The following is a 22,127-nucleotide window of genomic DNA, read 5'->3' as shown; positions in this document are numbered from 1 at the left end:
CTGCACCGGCCATTACAGCATTTTGAGACGTGAAGCAAAACGGAATTCGAAAAATCGACCGTTGCAAGAAAATTTTCTCCATATCCCTGTCGGATCCGCAAGCGCATTCTACTGCACCGGCCATTACAGCATTTTGAGACGTGAAGCAAAACGGAATTCGAAAAATCGACCGTTGCAAGAAAATTTTCTCCATATCCCTGTCGGATCCGCAAGCGCATTCTACTGCACCGGCCATTACAGCATTTTGAGACGTGAAGCAAAACGGAATTCGAAAAATCGACCGTTGCAAGAAAATTTTCTCCATATCCCTGTCGGATCCGCAAGCGCATTCTACTGCACCGGCCATTACAGCATTTTGAGACGTGAAGCAAAACGGAATTCGAAAAATCGACCGTTGCAAGAAAATTTTCTCCATATCCCTGTCGGATCCGCAAGCGCATTCTACTGCACCGGCCATTACAGCATTTTGAGACGTGAAGCAAAACGGAATTCGAAAAATCGACCGTTGCAAGAAAATTTTCTCCATATCCCCGTCGGATCCGCAAACGCTTATATGCAGAAGAGGAAGTTGCGTTTCCTCCTGCAATCAATCACAAACGAAAGGAAAAAATGATTCCCGAAGAAAATGAGAGCTCACAAAGCTCAAAAACTGCTAGAGAATCTGTTGCTGTCGAAGACGGGAGAAACACAGAATGCATCATCAGTCCTAGGTTCCGATCCGTGGCCGCAGTGGCGGGTTGAGACGAAGAATCGCTCCTAATCGCCAGTTTCATCGTCGAAGACACGCCAGAAAGAGAACCCAAAGAGAAGAAGCGTGGTCATTTTCAGTTTAAGTCCCCAAAAACCAGTTCGAGAAGGTAATCTAATTCTTCTTCCCCTTTTTTTTTTCCAATTCTCTCAAGCGATATTTTCCTTTCACCTTTTGATATTAGTTGTTCTTTTCATCTTCTCAGAAAACGCAGAGCACAGAGACGGAGTCCTACTTCAATTCCTATTGCTGTCTTTAACCTTGATGATGAAGAGACTGCTGCAGAGAAGAAAATGGACTCAAAAAGTAGAGTTATCGAAGAGAAGCAGAGAAAAGAAGGCAAAGCTGCTTTACCTGAGGAATCTTCTGATGTTTCTCATTCGGGTTCATCTTTCCCTTGCATGGATAAACTAAGGGAAGAGCTCTCTTGTGCGGTAAGGAATTTCTAAGCTTAATATTGGTTGCCCAGTTTTTAGTTGTAGATTTCCACTTGTACCGATCAAACTATATATTTGAGTTCATTTTGTGATCTGGACATACAGATTTGTCTTGAGATTTGCTTCGAACCGAGTACCACTCCTTGTGGCCACAGGTAAAAGAAAACAAAGATGAATAAACAAATTCAAACAGTACATGGTTTTCTTGCTCTTCAGTGGATTAATTCCCTCCTTTTGAGTATTTTCTTTTGAATTTATTGTCCTGATAGAGATTTTCGTCTCGCAGCTTTTGCAAAAAATGCCTGCGATCTGCTGCCGATAAATGTGGAAAGCGATGCCCAAAATGCAGACAGCTAATTAGGTATGAGGGTCCTAAGAAACTAGAGATTTGAAGAATTTTCTTTTATTAGGAGTTTGTATGGGCTTTAAAAGTAATCTTCCTTTGAGTTTGCAGCAATGGGCGATCTTGCACAGTTAACACAATTCTTTGGAACACGATACAACTTCTGTTTCCAAAAGAAGTTGAAGCAAGAAAGGCATCAGGAATCCTGAATAGCTATGAAGCTGAGCGCCAGAGCCCTGAAGAGGCAAGTCGAAATATCCCAGTTCCCAGAAGAATAGGAACAGTAGTTAGAAGAAGAGAAACGTCTACTCAGGTAGAGGAGGAGGAAGAGGAGACATTGGGTTCAAGTTGGAGGAGGAGAAGAAGAGGAGTGAGCAGTCAAGAGCAGCGTGTGAGAAGAGGAAGACAAGTCCCCAGTCAAGAGGAAGATGCCGCATTGGCTTTTAGATTGCAGAGGGAAGAATTCATGGGAGCTCTTAGCGGGGGAGCTCATCATGTGCAACCAAGGACAAGGAGCTCTTTTTCCTCGGCCAGGGAAGCCTTGAGAGCAGCGTGTGAGAAGAGGAAGACAAGTCCCCAGTCAAGAGGAAGATGCCGCATTGGCTTTTAGATTGCAGAGGGAAGAATTCATGGGAGCTCTTAGTGGGGGAGCTCATCATGTGCAACCAAGGACAAGGAGCTCTTTTTCCTCGGCCAGGGAAGCCTTGAGAGCCATGGCATCCAGAGCCACTGACCTTCGCATCAGAAGCCGCCCTATATAGTCTAATTTTCAGGATTTTTTTCAATCATGCATATTCTTTCAACTGAAATTTATTGTTTCAGACTTCCAGCTATGGGTTGTTCCAGAACGGATCTGTTTCTCATACCAATAATAAACAATTCACCTACCAATACAGTCTTATTGTGGAATCCACCGTCGTCTTTGCTGTAGATTGGTCATGTGCATATAATTAGGATAGAATTTAAGTGGCAATTAATTTACAGAGTTTCAATAAAAATAAATCTAGGAGTTAGCAATATACTAAATATGTAAGTTTATAGAGCCATCCAAAAATAACACCAAAATGGATAGGAAGAACCATCCAAAAATAGTTGGTTCATGATATCAAAGGCTCTATTAATTTATCAAAAAAAAAAGTCAAATGTTCTATAACTATTATCTAATACCTAATGATGTTACAAATTTTCAAGTTTTTTTTTTTTTTTAAACTGAACCCCCCATGTTCTATTCCCATTGACAAATTCAGAAACAATTATTATCTACACAAATCCTAATTATAATTTACATTGGACTCTGGAGGGTATACATACTTTCTGTTAAACAATTAGGGTCCGTTTGGCTCACAATTCTGAATTAGAATCCATTGGAATCAGAATCGGAATGATCTATTTCCATAATCTGTTTAGTTCAGGCAGAAACCAGAATGGGAACTGAAATCAGCTGCATTGAGATTTCGTTCCCAAGGGGGAGGGAGAGGGAATGATCATTCTCTCAAATGGGAATAATGGGATGGGATTGCAATTCCACTCAACCAAACAGTTGAAATTGGAATTACCCATTCTAATTCCAATTCTAGACCCCTATTCCCGTGAACCAAAAGGCCCTTAGAGGTATAAAATTTGAGGACGCTCTTGTGGAGCGATTGAAACTTGAGATTCCTCGTTTTGATCCTTGAAGGAGAAGATCCCAGTTGAGCAGTACCCACTAGGGGTGTATCAATGGGCCGGTTTGGGGTTGGATACCGTCCAAATCAAAATCAATCTGGATGGATTGGATGGACCAAATGAGACATATTGAATTGGACCAGTCCAGTCCAGACTTAATAGTCCAAAGTATTTATTGGATTGGATTGGATTCAGTCTGATCCATCTATAATGGATTTATGTTAGATTGGGTAGGATCGAACCAATATCCAGTTCATACATACAAGATAAGAGAATACAAGTGTTAATGAACCAGATTTTGGTTGAAACCATTCTAAATTAAAACCAATTTGAACAGATTGGATGGTCCAGACATTGAATTGGACTGGTTCAAATTGGCCCAAAATATTCAATGGATTAGATTGGAGTTGATCCATCTGTAATGGACTCATCTTAGATTGGATCAGATTGGACCAAATCCAGTCCAATTGACACCCTAGACTTCCCACCCACAGCCTGAATTTACAAAATTGAGGATTTCTTCACCTTCCACCAAAGGGAACTAATGGATGCCAGTATCTAATGAGATGCGACAGAGTCATTGTGAGAGAATGTTAAGGAAACTTGAGTTAGCGTCACTCTTATGGGCCTTCTTGCCCATGCAACTACGTTGTTGACGCACTTGCTAGGCTATCACTGTGAATGACTATGAGAGATGACTTTGCATATAAGACAACACGATTATCAGTATTAAGGTGCAATTTTTGCGGGTTAGGATTGGGATTTTGTTAAAATTTCAATGAATCCAATTCAAAGCCTAAATCCGGAAAACTGTTAACTCGGGCCAATCCGACTTACAGCGCTATCAGTATGAAGGCATAACTGCATGGTTTGAGAAACTTGATCATAGGTTTTCTAATTTCTATTTTGAGATATCTGATTTAGGAATTGAAACTAACTAGAGAGTAGGTAAGTCCATCATCATCACCCTCAAAGTCAAGTTTTTATTTTTTCAATCCATGATAAATCATAATCACTGCTTATTTATTTAAAAGCAAAAACATATAAAGTCATCGTCCATGGAAGATGGAAGTGGAAAAAAGGTTCTTAATTGATTCGTTTGACACACACAAACATATGTATGAAGTACGAACAATAAATGACAATCAAAGAAAATTGAGGCAGCCACCTCACTGCCTCATCATCAAATTGAGGTCCACCAATTAATTAATTTAGGGCTTAGAGGGGGAATAGAGAATAGAGATGACTAGATGAGAGATGCAACATGATGCATGCATGTGACACAATTTCAAAGGTAAGGTACTGGACATTTTCAATGAAAGCTTAATTCTCATCTACTACCCATCTATCCTTTCTATTCTACCTAAACACTATTAAATATGTAACGAACTAAGCAAAGTTGAAGGTGCCAACTCAATTCTGAAAGCCAGAGCCCAGCCCAAATATTCTCTATGATTTGGACACTCCACCTGTAATTAGTCTGTAACGTTGACAATCCACATGTACTTTACTATAACTGTTTAATTGGGGTGATTCTTATATTGATTTTACAATTGACCCAACCCCAATTTTGTTTTTTTTTTTTCAAAACAAATCCTTTTTCTAACATCAAATCTCAATTTTTAACATAAAATAAATATTTATTTTGATTTTTTTATAAATAATAAAAATTAAATTTAATAACATAATATTAATTTATATCTTTACCCTTTATTCACAACCAGTTAATTAAATCAGCATCCGTGATGATCCCGTAAGCATCATAGACCAGTTCCAAGAAGAGTACAACACTACGTTATTCATTAATTCATGGGAATTTAGGATTCTTTTCCTAATTGTACTGCATTATGATTATATAGTACTAAGTACAAGCCTTATCCAAATGCCTGTGTTGATTATTCCTCCTCTCTCCAGTTCTGCCCGCCGCCTGATGTTAATCTAACGGAGGATGGACTGCCAAAACCCAAAGCATTTTCCTCTGTTACATCAAGCGATGAGACACGGTTGACCTTAATATTTTATTTTTAAAAAATATTCTCATAAGAATATATAATTTATTCCATAACCAGCGACTACCTCAATTCTGTCCAGGGCGCCACCTCATCTCTGACCAGAAGTGTAGCCCTATAAAAGTACAGTGTGGGAGAGACCTGAACCTTGTAGGAAGTTGGCTTCTTTTCCTTGTTCCAAGTTCTTACCGTTCTGTGTCTCTCATTATTCAGTCATTCTTCCTCGATCGGCTTAGAAATGGCAACAGGAAGGCCCAGTTCTCCATTCTCTTACATGTGCAAAGTCATGGCGGTGTTGATATTAGTGGGCATATCAGAGGTGGCTGCTCATTCAGGACATGATCATGCACCAGCCGAGGCTCCTAATGCTGGAGCTGGACATAGTGGCTCCGCTGCTTTTTCGCCTCCTTTGATCCTCTCAGCACTCTTTGCCTTCTTGGCCTTCTTCTTGCCATCTTGCCTCTCTTTTGTCATCATCTGAGAGAGAGAGAGTCTACGGAGAGATGGGTTCTTCTTTCCATTGATTGATTGTGTTTGTTTCAGCTGCTTGGATTATTAACTGTGTGTCTGTACTAAGACGTTGTTCTGTGTAATAATAAATTTTTCCTACCATTCGTATTGGTTTTAATAATTTGTTGTTGGTCCCTCTACTCTCAAACGGGAATGAAACTGCTGTCTGATACCGAGTTCTTTCTTCTTCTGACCCCACCAACTGAGCCACCATCAGTTGGTGTAGTCTGATACTGTGTTGAAGAGATCGTTTAAGTGGCAAATAAATCTAATGGATGAAAATGTTCACCTTCACCCATGGAAATTAAAAAAAAAAAAAAAAACTTCTATTCACCTTTAAAAAGGACGCAATGCTAACTGGGAAAGGACTCTTGATGTCCACTTTTTTTTTTTTTCCTGCAGTTGCACCTAAATAGAAGAATTGCGATGAAAAGCAGAGGAAAAGAGTCCTAGCGCAGCCTCCGTTGCTTTGTGGTGAGCTTGAAGCCTTGAATCTATTTGTGTCAACTCTTCATAATAGAACAATAATTGCATACACATTTAAGGGCCGTTTGATTCTTAGAGATGATATCCACATAGCACACCCACAGCCCAAACCTCCGGTGAATTGGGAACATCTCCCCATGACAGCAGGGGAGATGTTTCCAATGCATGTGGGGATTGGCTGTGGGGTGCACGTTACAGGGAGTTCATATGAATTTTTATTCTGTTTCCAACTGTTTGGCTGGGTGGAATAAGAATCTTATTCCTATTCCCATTTTGGAAGGAATGGCATTTTCCCATTTGAGAGAATGATCATTTCCCGCTCTCCGTTGGGAATAAAATTCCATTCTAACTGATTTCAATTCCCATTTTGATTCCTGTTTGAACCAAACAGACTACGGAAATAGACCAATCCAATTCCCATTCCGGCTGAACCAAATAGACCCTGCTGTGGAGGGATGTTTGAGACCAATCCAGATCATTTGGAAAGAAATCTCTCTTTAAAGACTATCAATTTCCTTGGTTCATTTCAGGCTTGTACTCTGAGCTTTTCCGGTTCTATGATTCAGTTTGAAAAGTCTTCAACAATTTGTCTCAAATAAACTAGGTATTACTTTTTTTTTTTTAATTTTCTTTAGAGAAGGTACTAGCACTACTAAATATTTCACCTTTCTCTCAAACATTGGTAATCTATGAGGCTTATGCCCCATACGTCTAAAGGTCTGACGAAATCATGAAATTTAATTGAGATTTGGCAAGAAAGCATGCCGCTGCTCCAGCCAGATGGAGTGATACCAAAAATATTATTATACTTAAGCAAGGTCGGTTATCTTATCTCTCATTGTTTGAGGGGAATGCAATGACATTGGTTCTTGAATTTGGACCTAAGTAGATGTTATTTACTAAGATGTCTATGCACTTCTCAGTGAGTACAGTAACAGATTCAACCAACAGAATCATAGTCTCTTCACCTATAAAAAAAAGTCATAATCTTTTCAAGTTTAAGAGATGGGGTGCCAAAAAAAAGTTTAAGAGATGGGTGCAAAGAAACAGGTAACTTACACATTGACAATTTGATATGTAATCTATTCATTGGGAAAAATAATACTGTAATGTTGCAATCTCATCTCAGATCATCAAATTTTATGAAATCACCAAAGACATGTAAACGGAAGATATCTGATAGAACTCTCCAAAAGTGATGCGTACATCCTGAAAATCACTCCCTTAACCAAGATGCTTGAACTTGTGTCCATTGACATAATTCACCTTATTTGAACCAGAGATCTGCAGAAAGTAAATGTCAACAGACCGAATTTATAATAAATCTTTTGAAACTGAAGGTTACATGCAGACTACGAGACAATCCCATAAGCAGAAAAGGCAGACTAACTAGTCTATCAAGGCAGAAAAGTCACAACTTTGCATTGCCAAGCTACCATGTAGGCAAGGTATGCCATCCATGATGCCCTATTTGTGAATGTTAATCATGTTTATCCTGATCCCAATACCGAGCTTGTGAGACACATACCGTCATGATACATGACTAAAGTTATCACAATAGTGTAATACCTTTTTAATACCATATCAATATATTTTTTCAAAAAAAAAAAACTAAATACCTATCCATTTCTTAATGTTGTTCCTTTCCTTTTCGAACTTAAAATGGACCATTCTTTAACAGATGTGTTAAGTAAAAGTTCTTAAATACAGTGATTGCGTATAAATAGAAAACAGGGGAAAAAAACCCATAAAAGATCTGTAAAATTGGCATTCAAATTCCTTTAAACATATCTAGGCTTGATGTGGTCCATGTGGATGCACATGCAGAAAACAGAAATTAAGTACAACACAGAGTAACTAATATAATTATGAGAATTAAGATTTTTGAAAAAGAAAAGAAAATTTATTTACACAACAAGGAATTAAGGATAAACAAGAAATAATCCAATTACAAAGATTAGGAAAGGTACAAATGCATACAAAACCTATTATCCATGTCCATCTTATAATTTAGAAGTATTTTAATTCATGATTACATTCTACATTCCAAAATTGTCTTAATTACTGATGCTCCATCAGTTTATGTATAATAATGAATGCACTTGTATGCAGGTTCAATGCACCAGCCACAAGGTATCCTAACTTTGACATGGTGTAAAAAAGTATAAGAATCCCTATGTTAAATGAACTAAAGGTTTATCACATGGTTGTTGCAGAAATGTAGCCAGACTTACTTGAATCAGAGAACTCAAGTAAGAGAACACTACAAGCTTGACAAGTGAGAACATTCATAAGCAAGAATTTTATCTATAGTACTTTTATCAAAATTTGAATTTGTAAGAACTTGAAGGCCACACCTATTTCATGTTTACCATTCTCAGGGCTGTCACTTCCATGGATAACATTCCTGCAAACAGGTTCATCATAACTCAGAAGAATATGTCGTTGACAATCTAACTGGCAGAGCTATACAAACAAAATTCTAGACAAAGTATAGACAAGACCGGACTAAATAGCAGATGCTGAGAAACTGACCTTCCTGTTTGTACTGCTAGATCCCCTCTAATGTACTCAGTCAGCTTAGGGAAGAAAGGCTTAGCTTGAAGATCCTTATAATGCTCCTATAACAATTAAAAGAAATAAACAGAAGAAGCAGAGCATACGTGGGTTGAGAATAGAAAACTGTGTAATGTTCCGGTAACCTTCAAGTTGGAGGCAAGAATGTTATAGAGGGGCTCAGCTAATGCTCCTTTAACCAACTTAGTTATCACAGCAGCTACATGAAAGACTCTAAAACACGTATAGGTTCCTTACATCGACAACAAACAAGTGAATAAAGGTGCGGTTCAAGCACAAACCTCAGCAAGCTCCTTGGGGCATTGGAAAAGTTTCAATCCTTTCAGTTTAAATCCCTTCTTCTCAAACCTGGATATTATCTCTCCAACCTATAAAGAGAAAAATATATGATTTGAACAAATCATTTCTTGTGCTAAATAACTTATTTTTTTTCATTAAACTTCAAAAATAATGGAGAGAGAGAGAGACAGAGAGTCGTGCCAGACCTCGTTGGACACCGTCGGGCTTTATCATAATGTATGTCTCTTCAACTTCTTCCTGGATTTGTAGACCAAAGAACAATCACAAAGGAAAGAAGAAAATTTAAATGGGCTTAGCCATCTTAGCAGAAATTGAAGATATAACGGTGAGGAAAGAAACTAACCATGGAAGCGACTAAGTGGGGAAGGAAGACATGGGGCTTGTTCTTCTTTGCCCGCATTTTAGAGGTCAGAGGTGGAGAACATAAGAAGAGTGAAGATGGGCGTAATGAAGCAAGACGCTGGGTGGATAGCAAAAGCTTCCGGGAGACGGATAAAGTTGTCATTCCTCCCAGTTGTTGAATGAAAGGATGAACCACAGGGACTTCCTCCAAAGACGGCTACTCTCTCTCTCTCTCTCTCTCTCTCTCTCGGGAAATTAAATGGATTTATAGAGTCGAATTACCGAGATGTCCGTTCTTATCCAATAAATTAACACAAAGGACACACAGATAAGGATAAGATTAATTTATAATCGCCCATGTAAATTCATTTCGATTTGACTAATAAAAATGAATTTATCCTAAAAGAGCCTGGAATGGAGGTTTCAGGCAACATGTTTATAAACTATTTCAGTATCAATGGTGTTGATTTTTAAGATACCATTAGCAGAAAGAAGAACAAGCAAATCAAAATAGTTTAATGGAAGACTCCAGAACAAGATTACATAGAAATGACGCTCTGGTGGGAGATGACGAGGACATATCGATTCGATTTGGTAGCATGGCAAGAGATCAGCAGGAGAATTTGTTAAGACTAGTTACAATTGATATTGCCGAAACGAGAGCACCTTAGAATCAAACCATTGGTTCATCAAGAATGCAGTGACATGAGGTCATACTATTTTCCGTCTCGAGAAGAAGAAGCAGCAGCAGAAAGTCAACGGGTAAAATACTTAATAAGCGCTAAACGATCGAACCTTCTTGTCAATGGATTTCCTCGTGACAAGGTCGCAACTCTGTATACAACTATTTACAATGCCCCTCTTTCGGTCTCTCATGGTTCTTTGTTTCAATGGAGGAAATAGGAAGGAATAGACCAGGAAGAGACACCATTGTCCACCATGGGTAGATATGGAAAGGGATGGGAAGCCACGGCTGCAACAGTGAGATCAGGATACCCCTGACCCCATCACTTTCTCTCATGACTGAAGAAGTAGAACTCAGATGGCATGAAGATTGAAGAGGCCAGGAGCCATCTTCTTATGCACTATGAGCTTACCTTCTCTGAAGACCACAATCTGACATGAACATAGATTTATTTGAAATTAAAACGAAAAAGGGCCTAATGGTTGTCCCCGTAAAGCAAACATAGAACGATCAAAACGTTAATCGCCTTCATTCAATTCCGAGGATTTTGGAGTTTAACCATCGTCTTCCTCCCAACTAATTCCAACTTTCTATGTTATAGTTTCCTGTTCTGGGAAAAGAATTTACAATCGGTTGGGGACATGCATACACACAAATAGACATGGTAGGGGAAGGGCAGCATCACTCAACATCCCATCCATCACCTGGACAAATTTATTGTGCCATAATCTAATATAAACTCTCGAACTTCGAGAATATCACGGCACATTTACAAATTACAACCACTTGGTTGGATCAATTTCTAACCTAGAATGCACGCCACCCTTCAAGATGTTGGCCTGTTGGGTTTATAATTCTATCCATGGCCGCCGGCTTTGGGGAAAGCATGAGATTCTCATTGAATTAGTGCATGCATTTTAGAGATGAAAGCCTCGAGTCCCAAGTTCCTTGTCCCTATATCATTTTCTTCTCGCAATGTTATTTTGAAATAAGTATAACAGTTAGTTGTCGAATCCAGCATCAAGCAGCTACAAAAATATCCTGCAGTTAAATTTGCCATGAACCTCTCTCACTATATAACAAAAAAAAAGTTACATAAATCGGTTGCATTCATCAAATATAATACAATATTATTCCACTTATTTTCTTGTATTCCTTTCTGTAAAGTTTTGGATCCAACGCAGAACACGGGAAATAGTCAAAGAGCGATAAGTTGCGTAATGGTGTAGGGACGTAGGGGTAAAGTAGAAGGAATCAATGCATCTCTTAATTGATTATATTCACGGTGAATAATACATCTCGTAGTGAAAAAGAACAAATAGAAAGAACTAGAGCAAAAAAAAAAAAGTTCTAAGAACATACGCATATGACCTCAAGACATGGAGGAAAATGCTCATTGTCCAACTATAAACCCTACCCTCAAATAAATTCTCTATCTTACAAAAATAAACAGGTAAATAAAAAAATTGTGGAACATTCCTACAAACAACGTGGCTATATTGGCATGAATCACGCAATTCAACTTACCCCTATCTTGTAGATGAAATGTAGATACAAAAATTGATGCTCCTGCTGCAGCTGTTTCTGGGTTCTGGGTTTCCTTTTACCTACTAATTAGTAAGAGAATTCGTGACCTCGGAGTGAGATATACTTCTTAATCCAAATTGCAATGTCCTCGGCACAGGCCTGGGCTTGCGGGGTCTTAAGGAGCATGTCGAGTGTTGCAAACTCATGAACAGCATCCTTGTATTCAAGAACTGGGGCATCAACATTAACTTTTCGAAGCTCCTCTGAGTATGCAATTGCACGGTCTCTCATCCAATCATGCTCTGCCACCACTGTTAGTGTTGGAGGCATATACTTCAGTGGTGGCTCCCTCCCTGGGATGAGGGGATTGGCTGCTGGATGGTCCAGACTGAACTCCTCCTCAGGTAGGAAAAGCTTCCATGCAAGGATGCACATGGTCTTGTCGTAGAAGTAAGAATTTGCAAGTTTAATCTCTGAATGTGTGGGGACACTCCCAACGAAGAAAGGGTACATCAAAACCTGTGCTACCACCTTCACAGGATCTAGAAGCTTGCCTGCCTCAACAGCCTTTCTAGCAACATAGTCTGCAATGTTTGCACCACAGCTCACACCTAGGAGAACACACCTGTTTCAGCAACGTCAGACCAAGTTACTTGTTTCTGTAAATGAAAAATGAGAAGGACAATGTTAAATTTTAAAAAGTAAAATAAGGAACTTACCACCCAATATGAATTTCTAGCTCATTCCATAAATAGATTCATAATTTTGTGTCCCAAATAATACTACCATAGTAACAATATCCAGGCAAATTTTACCATACAATATATCCCAATATACACCCTAAAAGAATTGTTATTTTTCTTGCAAAGGCTCAGCAGCCAATAAAAAAAGTATACCTTGACAAATTATAAATATTAGGTCCTAAAGGTTACACCAAGGACTGTGATGCTTTCACTCAAGGGGAAGAATGATCTTGAAACAATTACCCACATGTAAATAACATTTCTAACAAAGTGACAAAATCTTTGGTTGTTTTCCTCAACCTGCATAAAGTGACAAAACAGAAAATATGCCTTGCCTGCATAGTTGTCAAGGCAACGCCTAGGCGACAAGGCACCCTTTGAGGCTCGCCTCACCTAATCGCCAAGCAGTTTTGCACTATTTATTATAAAATACTTTTTTATTCTTTATTTTTTGACATGATAATTATAAAATAGGCACTATTAAACTAAAATATTCATTTTGTGTTTTTATAAATTAATTTGTTTTTATTATTTTCTTCTTTGTTAGGATTTAATCAATACAAGCATTGCTAAATGCTTTATTGAACCCTCAAAGACTTCAAAACCTGAACCAATAAGGAAGAACTTAAAATTGTCTAATCAACACATTTTCTACTACTACTACTTTTTGTTTTCTTCTTTTCCTATAACAAAAATAAGGGTTCATCCCCTATATTTTTTGAATTTTCTTTTCCTTCTTTTTTTTTCTTCTCATGAATATGTTGATTTTCTATACTTTAACATGAACTCTATACTTTCTTATGAAAATTATGAACAATTATTAAGGAAATATGGCTAATGGTACCTAGGGAACTACCCTAGGATCTATGTTTTCTATATAAAAAAAATCAATTGCCTAGGCAACGCCTAGGCACCCCCCTGACGCCCAGCTTCACCTTGGCACCTTGAAAACTATGCTTGCCTGTTAACTTCCATAATTCAACATAAATTAGTTTATTCTATACTTCATGCTTCTACCACAGTAAATTTACATATTTATTTTAGATCTTTAACATGCCTAAAATTGCTTTAACTTTCAACTGAACATTACAAAATGATTATTTTTTCCTCTTATAAAGAAATGAAGAACCCTCATCGCCTCCACAAGAACTAACTTGGCATATAATCTGGATCCATTGGACAAAAATAAGGAAAAAGACATGTATACACCCAATATATCATACACACTATCTGGGGTGAAATTAGCCACTCTCATTAATTCAAAGACCCTCCAACATTCACCCATATACTTCTCTAACACAAAAACGAAGAGAGCAGGAGAGTACAAATAGCTGATGTACAGAATCTGGATCCTTGAAACCTGAAATCCATGCCTCAATGACTCAAAAACTTTCGAATTAGCACTGCCACAGTTGTCGTGCCCCCTCAAAATCAATCTTATGAAGACCTTGAAACTCCCATTCTTAATTGAACCCATGATAAGAGTTCACCTACTAGGATAAACACCCTGAATATTAGGGATGATATAAACCCATTATCTTCCTTGGCATCATGGACTAAACTTCAATGAATATCTTGTCAAAACCCCCTCTAAGAACTAAGATTACCACTTAAACTTATAATTCTAAATGCTAGTTTTCAACACTAGCATGGCTTCCAAAACCCCAGATAGCTGGGACCAACATTGAGTAATGGCCCTTTTAAGCAGATCTAACAATGGAATTTCAATTCTTATTTACCAAGCGAGCTCATGGATACAACTTTTAATCCAAGGGTTTATAGTGTACAAACTATTGTAGAAATCTCTATCTAATCCAAATTTAATATGATTATTGTAGAAAATTTTCAATTATTGATGCACCTGATAGTTATAGATTTACTCATAATCAATTATCAATCTGAACTAAAAGTGGAATGGATAACTTGGTCAGGAATAATCAATTGAAAAAATGCCTTCATAAACCCAATTATATAAAAAGCAGAAAAAGGCAAGTGCTACATGATACGTATATAGGCATGTAAAAAAAAATACTATAACATGTCCTCAGATGTTACCATTGGGTGCACTACAGTTGCAGTAAACTGGAGGCAAAAGATTTAAAATCATAAGACTGGTAATAATTTATCAGATTTTGCAGGTGATACATATAGTGAAAGATTTAAGATTAATAAAAGGTATGAAAATCCAAGCAGTACAAGCATCTATACTACTATTAGCAAATGAAAGTATCGGAATCGGAATCGGAATGGTCTATTACCATAGTCTGTTTAGTTCAAATGGGAATCGGAATCAGAATTGGAATTGGAATCAGCAGGAATGGCCATTCCCTCACTGGGCCGAACATATCTGCTTTTTTGAATGTGACCGCCAAGTGATCATACTTTGGTTAAGATCAGGGGAAGAGGTTCCTTGGATAACAGGTTTCTAGTTCATTCAGGTGGGTTTCAAGAGCTGCCAATACTTTGGGAGACTCTCTAGCTAGAACAGGGGTTTCATGGTCTTGGGGTAATTTGTAAAGAATTACTTTTATATAAAAGAAACTGATGTGATCGGCTTATTTAGGCTGTTTGTATTTGCATCTTACCATCCACTTCTTTAGATGGTAAGGAGTTTTTTCCTTTCTGCAATAAAATTCCATTTTAATTTTGACTATCAAAAGAAAAACAAAGAATAAAGTATGGCTCTGTCAAAGAAAATTCAAATTTTCCTCATGTAGAGAGAGGGATATATAAAATGCTAGTATAATGCACTATGACAAAATCCCAAACAAGCAGACTGTTTCTACTCAAGAGTTGCATGTGGTTCCTTCTCAATAGCAAATAAGGTATAATGAATCCATTCACAATTTCACCATAAACTAAGGCCCTGTTTGGCGGTATTTTATGCTTTATACTTTCAACAGCACCAAGTACAAAGTATGTGTATGCTTTTGGTTTTGAACTTCTACTTCAAAAACCGTTTTGATGGAATTTTTTCAAAAACATGTTTTTCAAAGTAAATAATGACGTTTAGATACAAAAAAATGTTTTATGTGTGCATGCCATGTGGCATCATGGCATTTGAATGCAAGTCAATAATATGGTGATGCCATGTGTATCATATATAAATGCCACATGGCATTCAAATATGGGTCATTGACATGTAGATGCCACGTGGTGACATATATGGATGTCACATGGCACCTGAAGGCAAGTCAATGATATTGCATGCCACGTGTCATTGAATACATTAATGTACCTATGCTTCCACATGGCATTCATACATGCTACCACATGGTGGGGTGTACAAGTATCCATGGTTTTCAAGGCGCCAAGACAAGGCTAGGCGATAGGGGGGCGCCTAGTCTCCTAGTCACCTAGGAGATGGATTTTTTTCAAGTAAAAACATGTATCCTAAGGTAGTTCCCTAGGTTCCGTAATCATATTTCCTTAATAAATATCCATAATTTTCATAAGAAAAGTATAAACTTCATGTTAAAGTATAGAAAATCAACATATTCCAACATATTCATGAGAAGAAAAGGAAGAAAGAAAAGAAAATTCAAAAAATATAGGGGCTGAACTCCTATTTCTGTTATAGGAAAAGAAAAGGTGGAAGAAGAAGAAGAAGAAATTAGTATATAAAAACACAAAACTAGTAAAGAAAAAGAAGAAAATGTGTTGATTGGACAACATTTTATGTTTTTTCTTACTTATTGGTTCAGGTTTTGAAGTCTTTGAGGGTTCAACACAACATTTAGCAATGTTTGTGTTGATTAAACCCTAATAAATAAGAAAATAACAAAAACAAATTAGTATATAAGCACACAAAAATTAGTATTTTAGTTTAAAAATGTCTATTTTATAATTATAACCTCAAAAAAATAAGAATATAAAAGTTTGTTATAACACGCTATAGAAAACTGCTTGGCGATTAGGTAAGGCGAGACTCCAAGAGCGCCTTGTCACCTAGGCATCGCCTTGACAACTATGTGAGTATCACATGCGTGGTTGATACACACATTTTAGAAAGCATAAAGTACGTTAAAGGACCAAAAATCACAAAGTATCAAAAGCTAACATTGTTCTTTTTGTGTTTTTTGTACTTTTACTTCGTGTTTTTTAAAAGTAAAAGACACCCCAAACAAACACATTCCGGTACTTTTCATACTTTCATACTTTTGAAAGTACGTAAAGCACTTTAAAAAGTACCGCCAAACAGGACCTAAATTAACAAACATTTGAATATTGATTTCCTATCTCTGCAAAACTCTTAAGCTGAACTTTGATGGAAACAGTATGGGAAATCCAGATCCATTTGGGGGGGGGGGGTGTAATAAGATACGAAAGTTGGACTTTCTATGTATTCGGGTCTGATAGGGTAAGGAGATTCCATCAGGGTGGAGCTAAAGGCAGCAGTGGTTATGATGCAAAAGGTTCAAAAGTAATTATAAGCTGGTCATTGAAGAGCGCTGCAGAAAATTGGATCTACAGAAATGAAATAAGATGGTTTGGCTGGCATTATAAAGACATGCAATTGGAAGTACAATGGGTACAAGGATCAGCCAACAGCAAGGCTGATGCAGTAGCAAAACAAGGGTTTAGGAGACAATAAATGTTTAAGTAATTAAATCTGTTTTCTGTTGGCAATAAAAAAAGTCTTCTTCTTAACCACTACCTCTTCCCATTCAAGCCTGATAAGCAATATTACAGAAGCTACTTAATCACCAACACAACCTACAGGATAAGCTTAATTAACATCTTACTAGAACCGAACTCATGGAACACATTCTATAGATGCTTATAAAATTTTTCTTTTACTTATCAAAAAAAAAAAAATATACAATGGGAAAAGAAAAAAGACCATCCCTTAATACAATTTACTCGTGACCTGAACTACCGGTTCCCTGGCTCTGAGAAATAAAGAACCAGTGATGCTTAGTATTTTATTGCAGATATCAACTGCAAAAAGACCATCCCTTGCGCACAACATAAAGACCTATATTTTTAGCTTGACATGGAACAGGATCTACACACTCCTCAACCCAAGGAGAAAAACTGTAACAGTGTAACCTGGCCCTGCCCCAACTTCTATTTCTTAAGTATTCCAGAATGTAGCACTTGGAATCATTACCACTTTGCGCATCTTCATCTATATCACATGTTCCAATAGATTTCTTATTTATCAAAATATTAAAAGCTGTCTATTCAGAGAACATATCATATCTAGTAAACATAGGTGCCCATTAATGCTTGAACCAAAATAGGTTAGTCCATAGTTCTTTTCTGATTTATGATGGAAAGATTATTGCCATGGGTAGCAATGTCAAAACATCATTCGGTACAAGTACATTTTAGAATATAGAAAATAATGTTACTTAGATATTGCTGCAGCTCCCTGAGTCCTCTTCATATATATAAGGTAAAGTTTAATTTGCAGAAATTTATCATTTACAGATTCACTTTCCTCCATATAAAAGGCATACAAGTTGAAAAGCTGTTGGATGAATAGGATCTCATTTTAATAACTGCAAGGTTTAATGGAAGCAATTATTAATTGTCTGTGAAAGCACAGTTTAATCGACAGAAATGATAAATTGAAACTGGAATAAGCATTTATTCGTGAACTTTATTCCAGACGATTAGAAAAGAAACGAAAGCAATTATAACAATCCAAACCAACTTGGATAATCAATTTATTCTCCATAAATGCAAAGAAAATGGGCGTCAAATCTTCAAATGATAAATCAATTTATTCATTAAAGCAAATGCATGGAATTTTAATCAAAGCTTCAAATCTAATGCAGAAAAAGAAAGGCGGAACAAAATGGAACCTGGAGGGATCTCCATGAGCAGCCAACCAAGGCTCCACCATTGATGCTCCAAATGCATCAGCAATGTGCCGATGAACATCAGATCTCCTGACATCAGCACCAGCACCAGCGCCAGCGCCAGCACCGGAACCGCGTGTGTTCACGAGAGACTTACTACACTCGGCCAGATTTGCCTGCTTCCCCAACCAGTTCAAGACTTTGAGACCATCCTCAAATGCAGCCGGATAACGATTCTCTGGCGCAAGCCTATAGCCCACAGCGATAACAATCACATCACACAACTTAGCGATCCGTCTACAAAAGAAATCATTGGCCGCGGACTCATTGCTCCCAGCAACAAACCCGCCACCGTGAAATTGCAAGATCAGAGGCAACTTCCGACAAGTCTGGTGGTCATTTTCTAGGGACGGGGAGTAACCTCTATAAGTTCCACTTTCCTGCTTCGAAATCAGGGCATCGGTATCACTGCTGCCACCGTAGCTGCTCCTGCGGAGCTGGTCGGTCGGAGATACGGGTTTGGTTGCCCCGGAAGGGTCATAGCTATTACGACGAAGATGGTAGAGGTCGTGCCTTGCGTCGATAGTCGCGGATGAGGAACCTCGATCTGGCGATCTATAAGAATTCCGAACCCTAACCCTAGATTGAGATTGCCTTTCAGAATCAGCGGCGGCGAGGCAGGTATCAGGGAGGAAAATTCGAACGGAGAGAGAGGTGAAGGGATCTATGTGGATGTCTTTGGTGGCGACGCCGTCGGTGAAGGAAGGGTTCGCAGCGGCGATAGTTTCTTCAGGACGAGACGTAACGCCGAAAGCGTTGTTGTCATTAAATGTGCTCTGTATTCTATTCTGCAAACGATGTTTCAGAAGGAGTTTGAAGAACACACTGTAGAGCTTTACAGCGACGCTTGGCATCTCTATCACTTTCTCCCTCTCTAAACACTCACTGTTAATGCAGACGCCAGAGTGCAGGCAAGAGAAAGGTTAACGTACAGGAGAATTGTCTGTTTCTACTTTTTTCCCCTTTCAGGTTACATTTATGGTGGTATTCTAGGATTTCGATTGGAGATTTGATACATGAAGAAGACTGGTTGAATTCAATTGCGAGACAGTAGAGAAGAAGAGGTTTCGAATTTTTTATTTGAATGATAAAAATAGGGAGGGGGGTGTCACTCACTGTTTCGATCAGACAAGACAAGGACAACACGAGTGCACTGGAGCTAGATGGCAGCTCGGATCAAAGTAATAACGGACACGCTTGCTAGAACCTGGATCTCCATTGGATTGGAATCTCTCATCTTCTTTCTCTTTTTCGTTGAGTGGGGAAATGGGAACGTGGGTGGGATCAACGGAATGGATGAGCATACCGACAAAAGATTTTAGATCTTGTCTTGTACAATAACATTCCCATCCAATGGTTGGTCTATGACTATAAGATCTTCTACCATATGGACATTCTGTACCTTTACTTACCCATATAGAAAAGGGATTCCAATCAGATGATTGTTCTGTGTGCACATGTCTACAGCCTTGGCTGACTGTTACAGCCTTACAGGTGGGATCATTTCGGCCTGGCCTACCCTAGGCCCTTATAATTGGATTGAGCCCAGGCTTATATTTTTTTAGGCTCAACATTTGGTTTGGGCTAACCCTAACCCATGGTAGGATGGCAAAATCATGGACCTAAAACCATTTTGATTAATAATCGGGCCCAAAAGAGTGGTTTCATAAGTCTTTTTTGAAACATCTTCTATAAGTTCTGATTTCTATGGTAAAAAAACGATGCAAATTTTTGCATCAAAATCTTAACAACTTGAAGATCATTTGGCTAAGGTGTATTTGTCTTTTTGCACAAGGATGAATTGAAAAAATAAGGCAAAAAGTTCCATTTGAAACTTCCCAAAAATAGCTTGAAAAGGGGTTTATACATCTTTTCAGGGCTGCGGCTTTTGATGGTTAAATATTTTTCCAATCAAATAAGAAAATACTAAAATGCAGGCTACTAGACTTCTAAAAAGCCAACGGCCAATGCGAAAAGACATGCCAAATGAGGCCTAATACTATCAACTATATTTATTTATTTATTTAAATAATAAACTAAAACTTGAATTTTGATAATATATCCTTAATAAAAATGGCAATAAAATAGTAAATTTATATGTTAATAAATTAAGTATTTTAAACTAATATATTATCTAAATAAATAAATAAATATATATATATATATATATATATATATATATATATATATATATATATATATATATATATATATAAACACAAAAAAAAACAAAGCCTATTATTTAGGAGGTGTTCAACAATATGATTCCAACCATGTTGTGGAGCAATGTCACACTTGTTTTTGTTTGGGTTAAAGATTAAACATATCCTGAGTTTTTATAAATTGACTTAAGCATACGTTCAGTTTTTCAAATAGCCTTAACATATACCTTATCGGCTGACCCCACTGACTGAAACCTATCCTCATTTCCTTTTCCCTTTTAGGAACCTCTTTTAATATTCTAAAACTCCTATTTTACCCTTTGAAAAGAATAGAAGCTAATTTCTCAATGTCTCATCTATCGCTTCAAGTTTTTGTAGTTTTCAAGGTTTTACATTTTATTAGGTGATACCCATTTGCTTCAACTTATTTTAAACAGTCCCAATATGACTTTGAAAGCATAGGCTTGTCCTAATTTATCTCCTAATCTATAGACGCTTTCAACTACTTTGAATGTGTAGAGGTACCAGTGGCTCATGCTCGGATACATTATTTTTCTTTTGGTGGTTGGTTAATGTGTAATAAACTTTATAATAGTTAAAAACAGGGTGATAATGGATATGAGGTCTATCAAAACCATCCATTGGTTAAATTTTCATACATCAAGTATATGTTTGGCATTGATGCTGTAGATATAGCACTCTTTTCTCAGAAAACGGTATTGTTGATATGTGGGTTGGAAGCACCGTTTTTTGAGAAAATGGTGTCTTTTTTTGTTTGGAAAGGCTGCTGCTAGCCTGCCACGTAGGACATTTTGCAAATACAAGATTCAAGAAAAGATGATAAAAATCGTCTATTCTTTTGTATTCTTTGACATGTAATATTCCATTGTTTCCGAATTTTTCATGGCCCAATTTATAGAGAGAGTTGAGAATTAGACTCTCTTTTAAAATTTGAAGAATGATGAAGAGTAAAAAAGAATTTTTTTTTTGGCTACAAGGTATATTTAAATCTATTTGAAAAACTCAGAATATATTTATGTCAATTTATAAAAACTCAAGGTATATTATAAGTATTTTACACTTTTTGTTTTCAAAAACAAAATCAACCTTGTTGTCGAAACATCCCTACTCCCTAAGGTATTGTTTGACAAGTCTTTTTTGAAAAATTTTCTAAAAAATTTGATGGCCAAAAGACACAGTGATCTTTTACCTAACAATCTTGGCAGCCCAAAGATCGTTTGGTTGGAGGCATGTCTTTCTACACGGAGACGATACATGAATAGGTGAAAAAAGACAAAAATACTCCACTTCTAGTTTCCCAAAATAAGCTTGAATCAAACTTCTCATATTTTTTTGGAGCATGATCTTTTGGTAGAAAGATCTTCCCCCAACCAAATGGAAAAAGATTGAAAACCAAACTGCCAGAATTCTAAAAAGCTACAAGCCCGTGTGAAAAATCATGCCAAACGGGGCCTTTATTTTATGTATTTTGAAGTAGCCCATTCCCCAATTCATAACCCCCACCCCCTAAATCAGGCATGAATTTTCACTCTCCTAAATTCTGACCATTAGGGCCCCGGAAGGGTATCCTCGTGGGACTAGCTAGTCAAATGCTTAGGAGGAACTGAGGAAGGGAGAGATGACTTTGGATAGAGATCAAATCAGCCCCCACAATTCCACAGCATATTCCCGCCGTGTAATGAAAACATCTCTCAATGATAAT

The 22,127-nt window shown here is 37.5% G+C and overlaps 3 protein-coding genes across 4 annotated transcripts; 1 reads left to right on the top strand and 2 right to left on the bottom strand.

Annotated features, from left to right (window-relative positions):
- The first annotated feature begins 26 nt into the window (after positions 1 to 26).
- Positions 27 to 2,419, top strand: LOC148862579 (uncharacterized). The gene is made up of 5 exons (XM_088977749.1): positions 27 to 857; positions 954 to 1,182; positions 1,291 to 1,340; positions 1,472 to 1,546; positions 1,640 to 2,419. The coding sequence occupies exons 2-5, from the start codon at positions 1,042 to 1,044 to the stop codon at positions 2,136 to 2,138; spliced, it is 765 nt and encodes a 254-aa protein (XP_088833875.1). The 5' UTR covers positions 27 to 857; positions 954 to 1,041; the 3' UTR covers positions 2,139 to 2,419.
- A 4,834-nt stretch (positions 2,420 to 7,253) lies between these two features.
- LOC148862578 (nucleoside diphosphate kinase 2, chloroplastic-like) lies at positions 7,254 to 9,939 on the bottom strand. 2 transcript variants are annotated; one of them, XM_088980132.1, is made up of 6 exons: positions 9,419 to 9,939; positions 9,256 to 9,312; positions 9,057 to 9,143; positions 8,734 to 8,819; positions 8,556 to 8,605; positions 7,254 to 7,482 (listed from the first exon to the last, which is right to left on the bottom strand). In XM_088980132.1, the coding sequence occupies exons 1-6, from the start codon at positions 9,578 to 9,580 to the stop codon at positions 7,466 to 7,468; spliced, it is 459 nt and encodes a 152-aa protein (XP_088836258.1). In that variant the 5' UTR covers positions 9,581 to 9,939; the 3' UTR covers positions 7,254 to 7,465. The 2 variants fall into 2 exon arrangements, 1 of the variants encoding a protein (XP_088836258.1); XR_016110462.1 differs by lacking the exon at positions 7,254 to 7,482 and having other exon boundaries at positions 8,543 to 8,605; positions 8,734 to 9,143; positions 9,261 to 9,312; positions 9,419 to 9,502.
- Positions 9,940 to 11,342: 1,403 nt separating this feature from the next.
- LOC148862577 (putative carboxylesterase 11) lies at positions 11,343 to 19,394 on the bottom strand. Its single transcript, XM_088980131.1, has 2 exons — positions 18,186 to 19,394; positions 11,343 to 12,254 (listed from the first exon to the last, which is right to left on the bottom strand). Exons 1-2 carry the CDS (start codon positions 19,094 to 19,096, stop codon positions 11,717 to 11,719), a joined length of 1,449 nt encoding a protein of 482 aa, XP_088836257.1. The 5' UTR covers positions 19,097 to 19,394; the 3' UTR covers positions 11,343 to 11,716.
- Between the last annotated feature and the right edge of the window lie 2,733 nt (positions 19,395 to 22,127).

Source organism: Nelumbo lutea, chromosome 3, assembly GCF_056320005.1.
Source record: "Nelumbo lutea isolate HS-2025 chromosome 3, American lotus-T2T, whole genome shotgun sequence".
Lineage (NCBI taxonomy): Eukaryota > Viridiplantae > Streptophyta > Magnoliopsida > Proteales > Nelumbonaceae > Nelumbo > Nelumbo lutea.
The sequence above is the reverse complement of the archived record's forward strand: the minus strand, read 5'-3'. Positions and strand labels throughout refer to the sequence as shown.

Bases quoted from the DNA above. Each gene is read 5' to 3' on its own strand.
- LOC148862579 (XM_088977749.1), top strand. From the start codon at position 1,042: ATGGACTCAAAAAGTAGAGTTATCGAAGAGAAGCAGAGAAAAGAAGGC. The intron at 1,183-1,290 runs GTAAGGAATTTC...CTGGACATACAG, and splicing joins GGGAAGAGCTCTCTTGTGCG to ATTTGTCTTGAGATTTGCTT. The intron at 1,547-1,639 runs GTATGAGGGTCC...TTGAGTTTGCAG, and splicing joins AAATGCAGACAGCTAATTAG to CAATGGGCGATCTTGCACAG.
- LOC148862578 (XM_088980132.1), bottom strand. From the start codon at position 9,580: ATGACAACTTTATCCGTCTCCCGGAAGCTTTTGCTATCCACCCAGCGT. The intron at 9,144-9,255 runs GCACGACTCTCT...TTCTCTTTATAG, and splicing joins ACGGTGTCCAACGAGGTCTG to GTTGGAGAGATAATATCCAG. The intron at 8,606-8,733 runs GTCAGTTTCTCA...ACCTGTTTGCAG, and splicing joins CTAGCAGTACAAACAGGAAG to GAATGTTATCCATGGAAGTG.
- LOC148862577 (XM_088980131.1), bottom strand. From the start codon at position 19,096: ATGCCAAGCGTCGCTGTAAAGCTCTACAGTGTGTTCTTCAAACTCCTT. The intron at 12,255-18,185 runs GTTCCATTTTGT...TTGCTGAAACAG, and splicing joins GCTCATGGAGATCCCTCCAG to GTGTGTTCTCCTAGGTGTGA.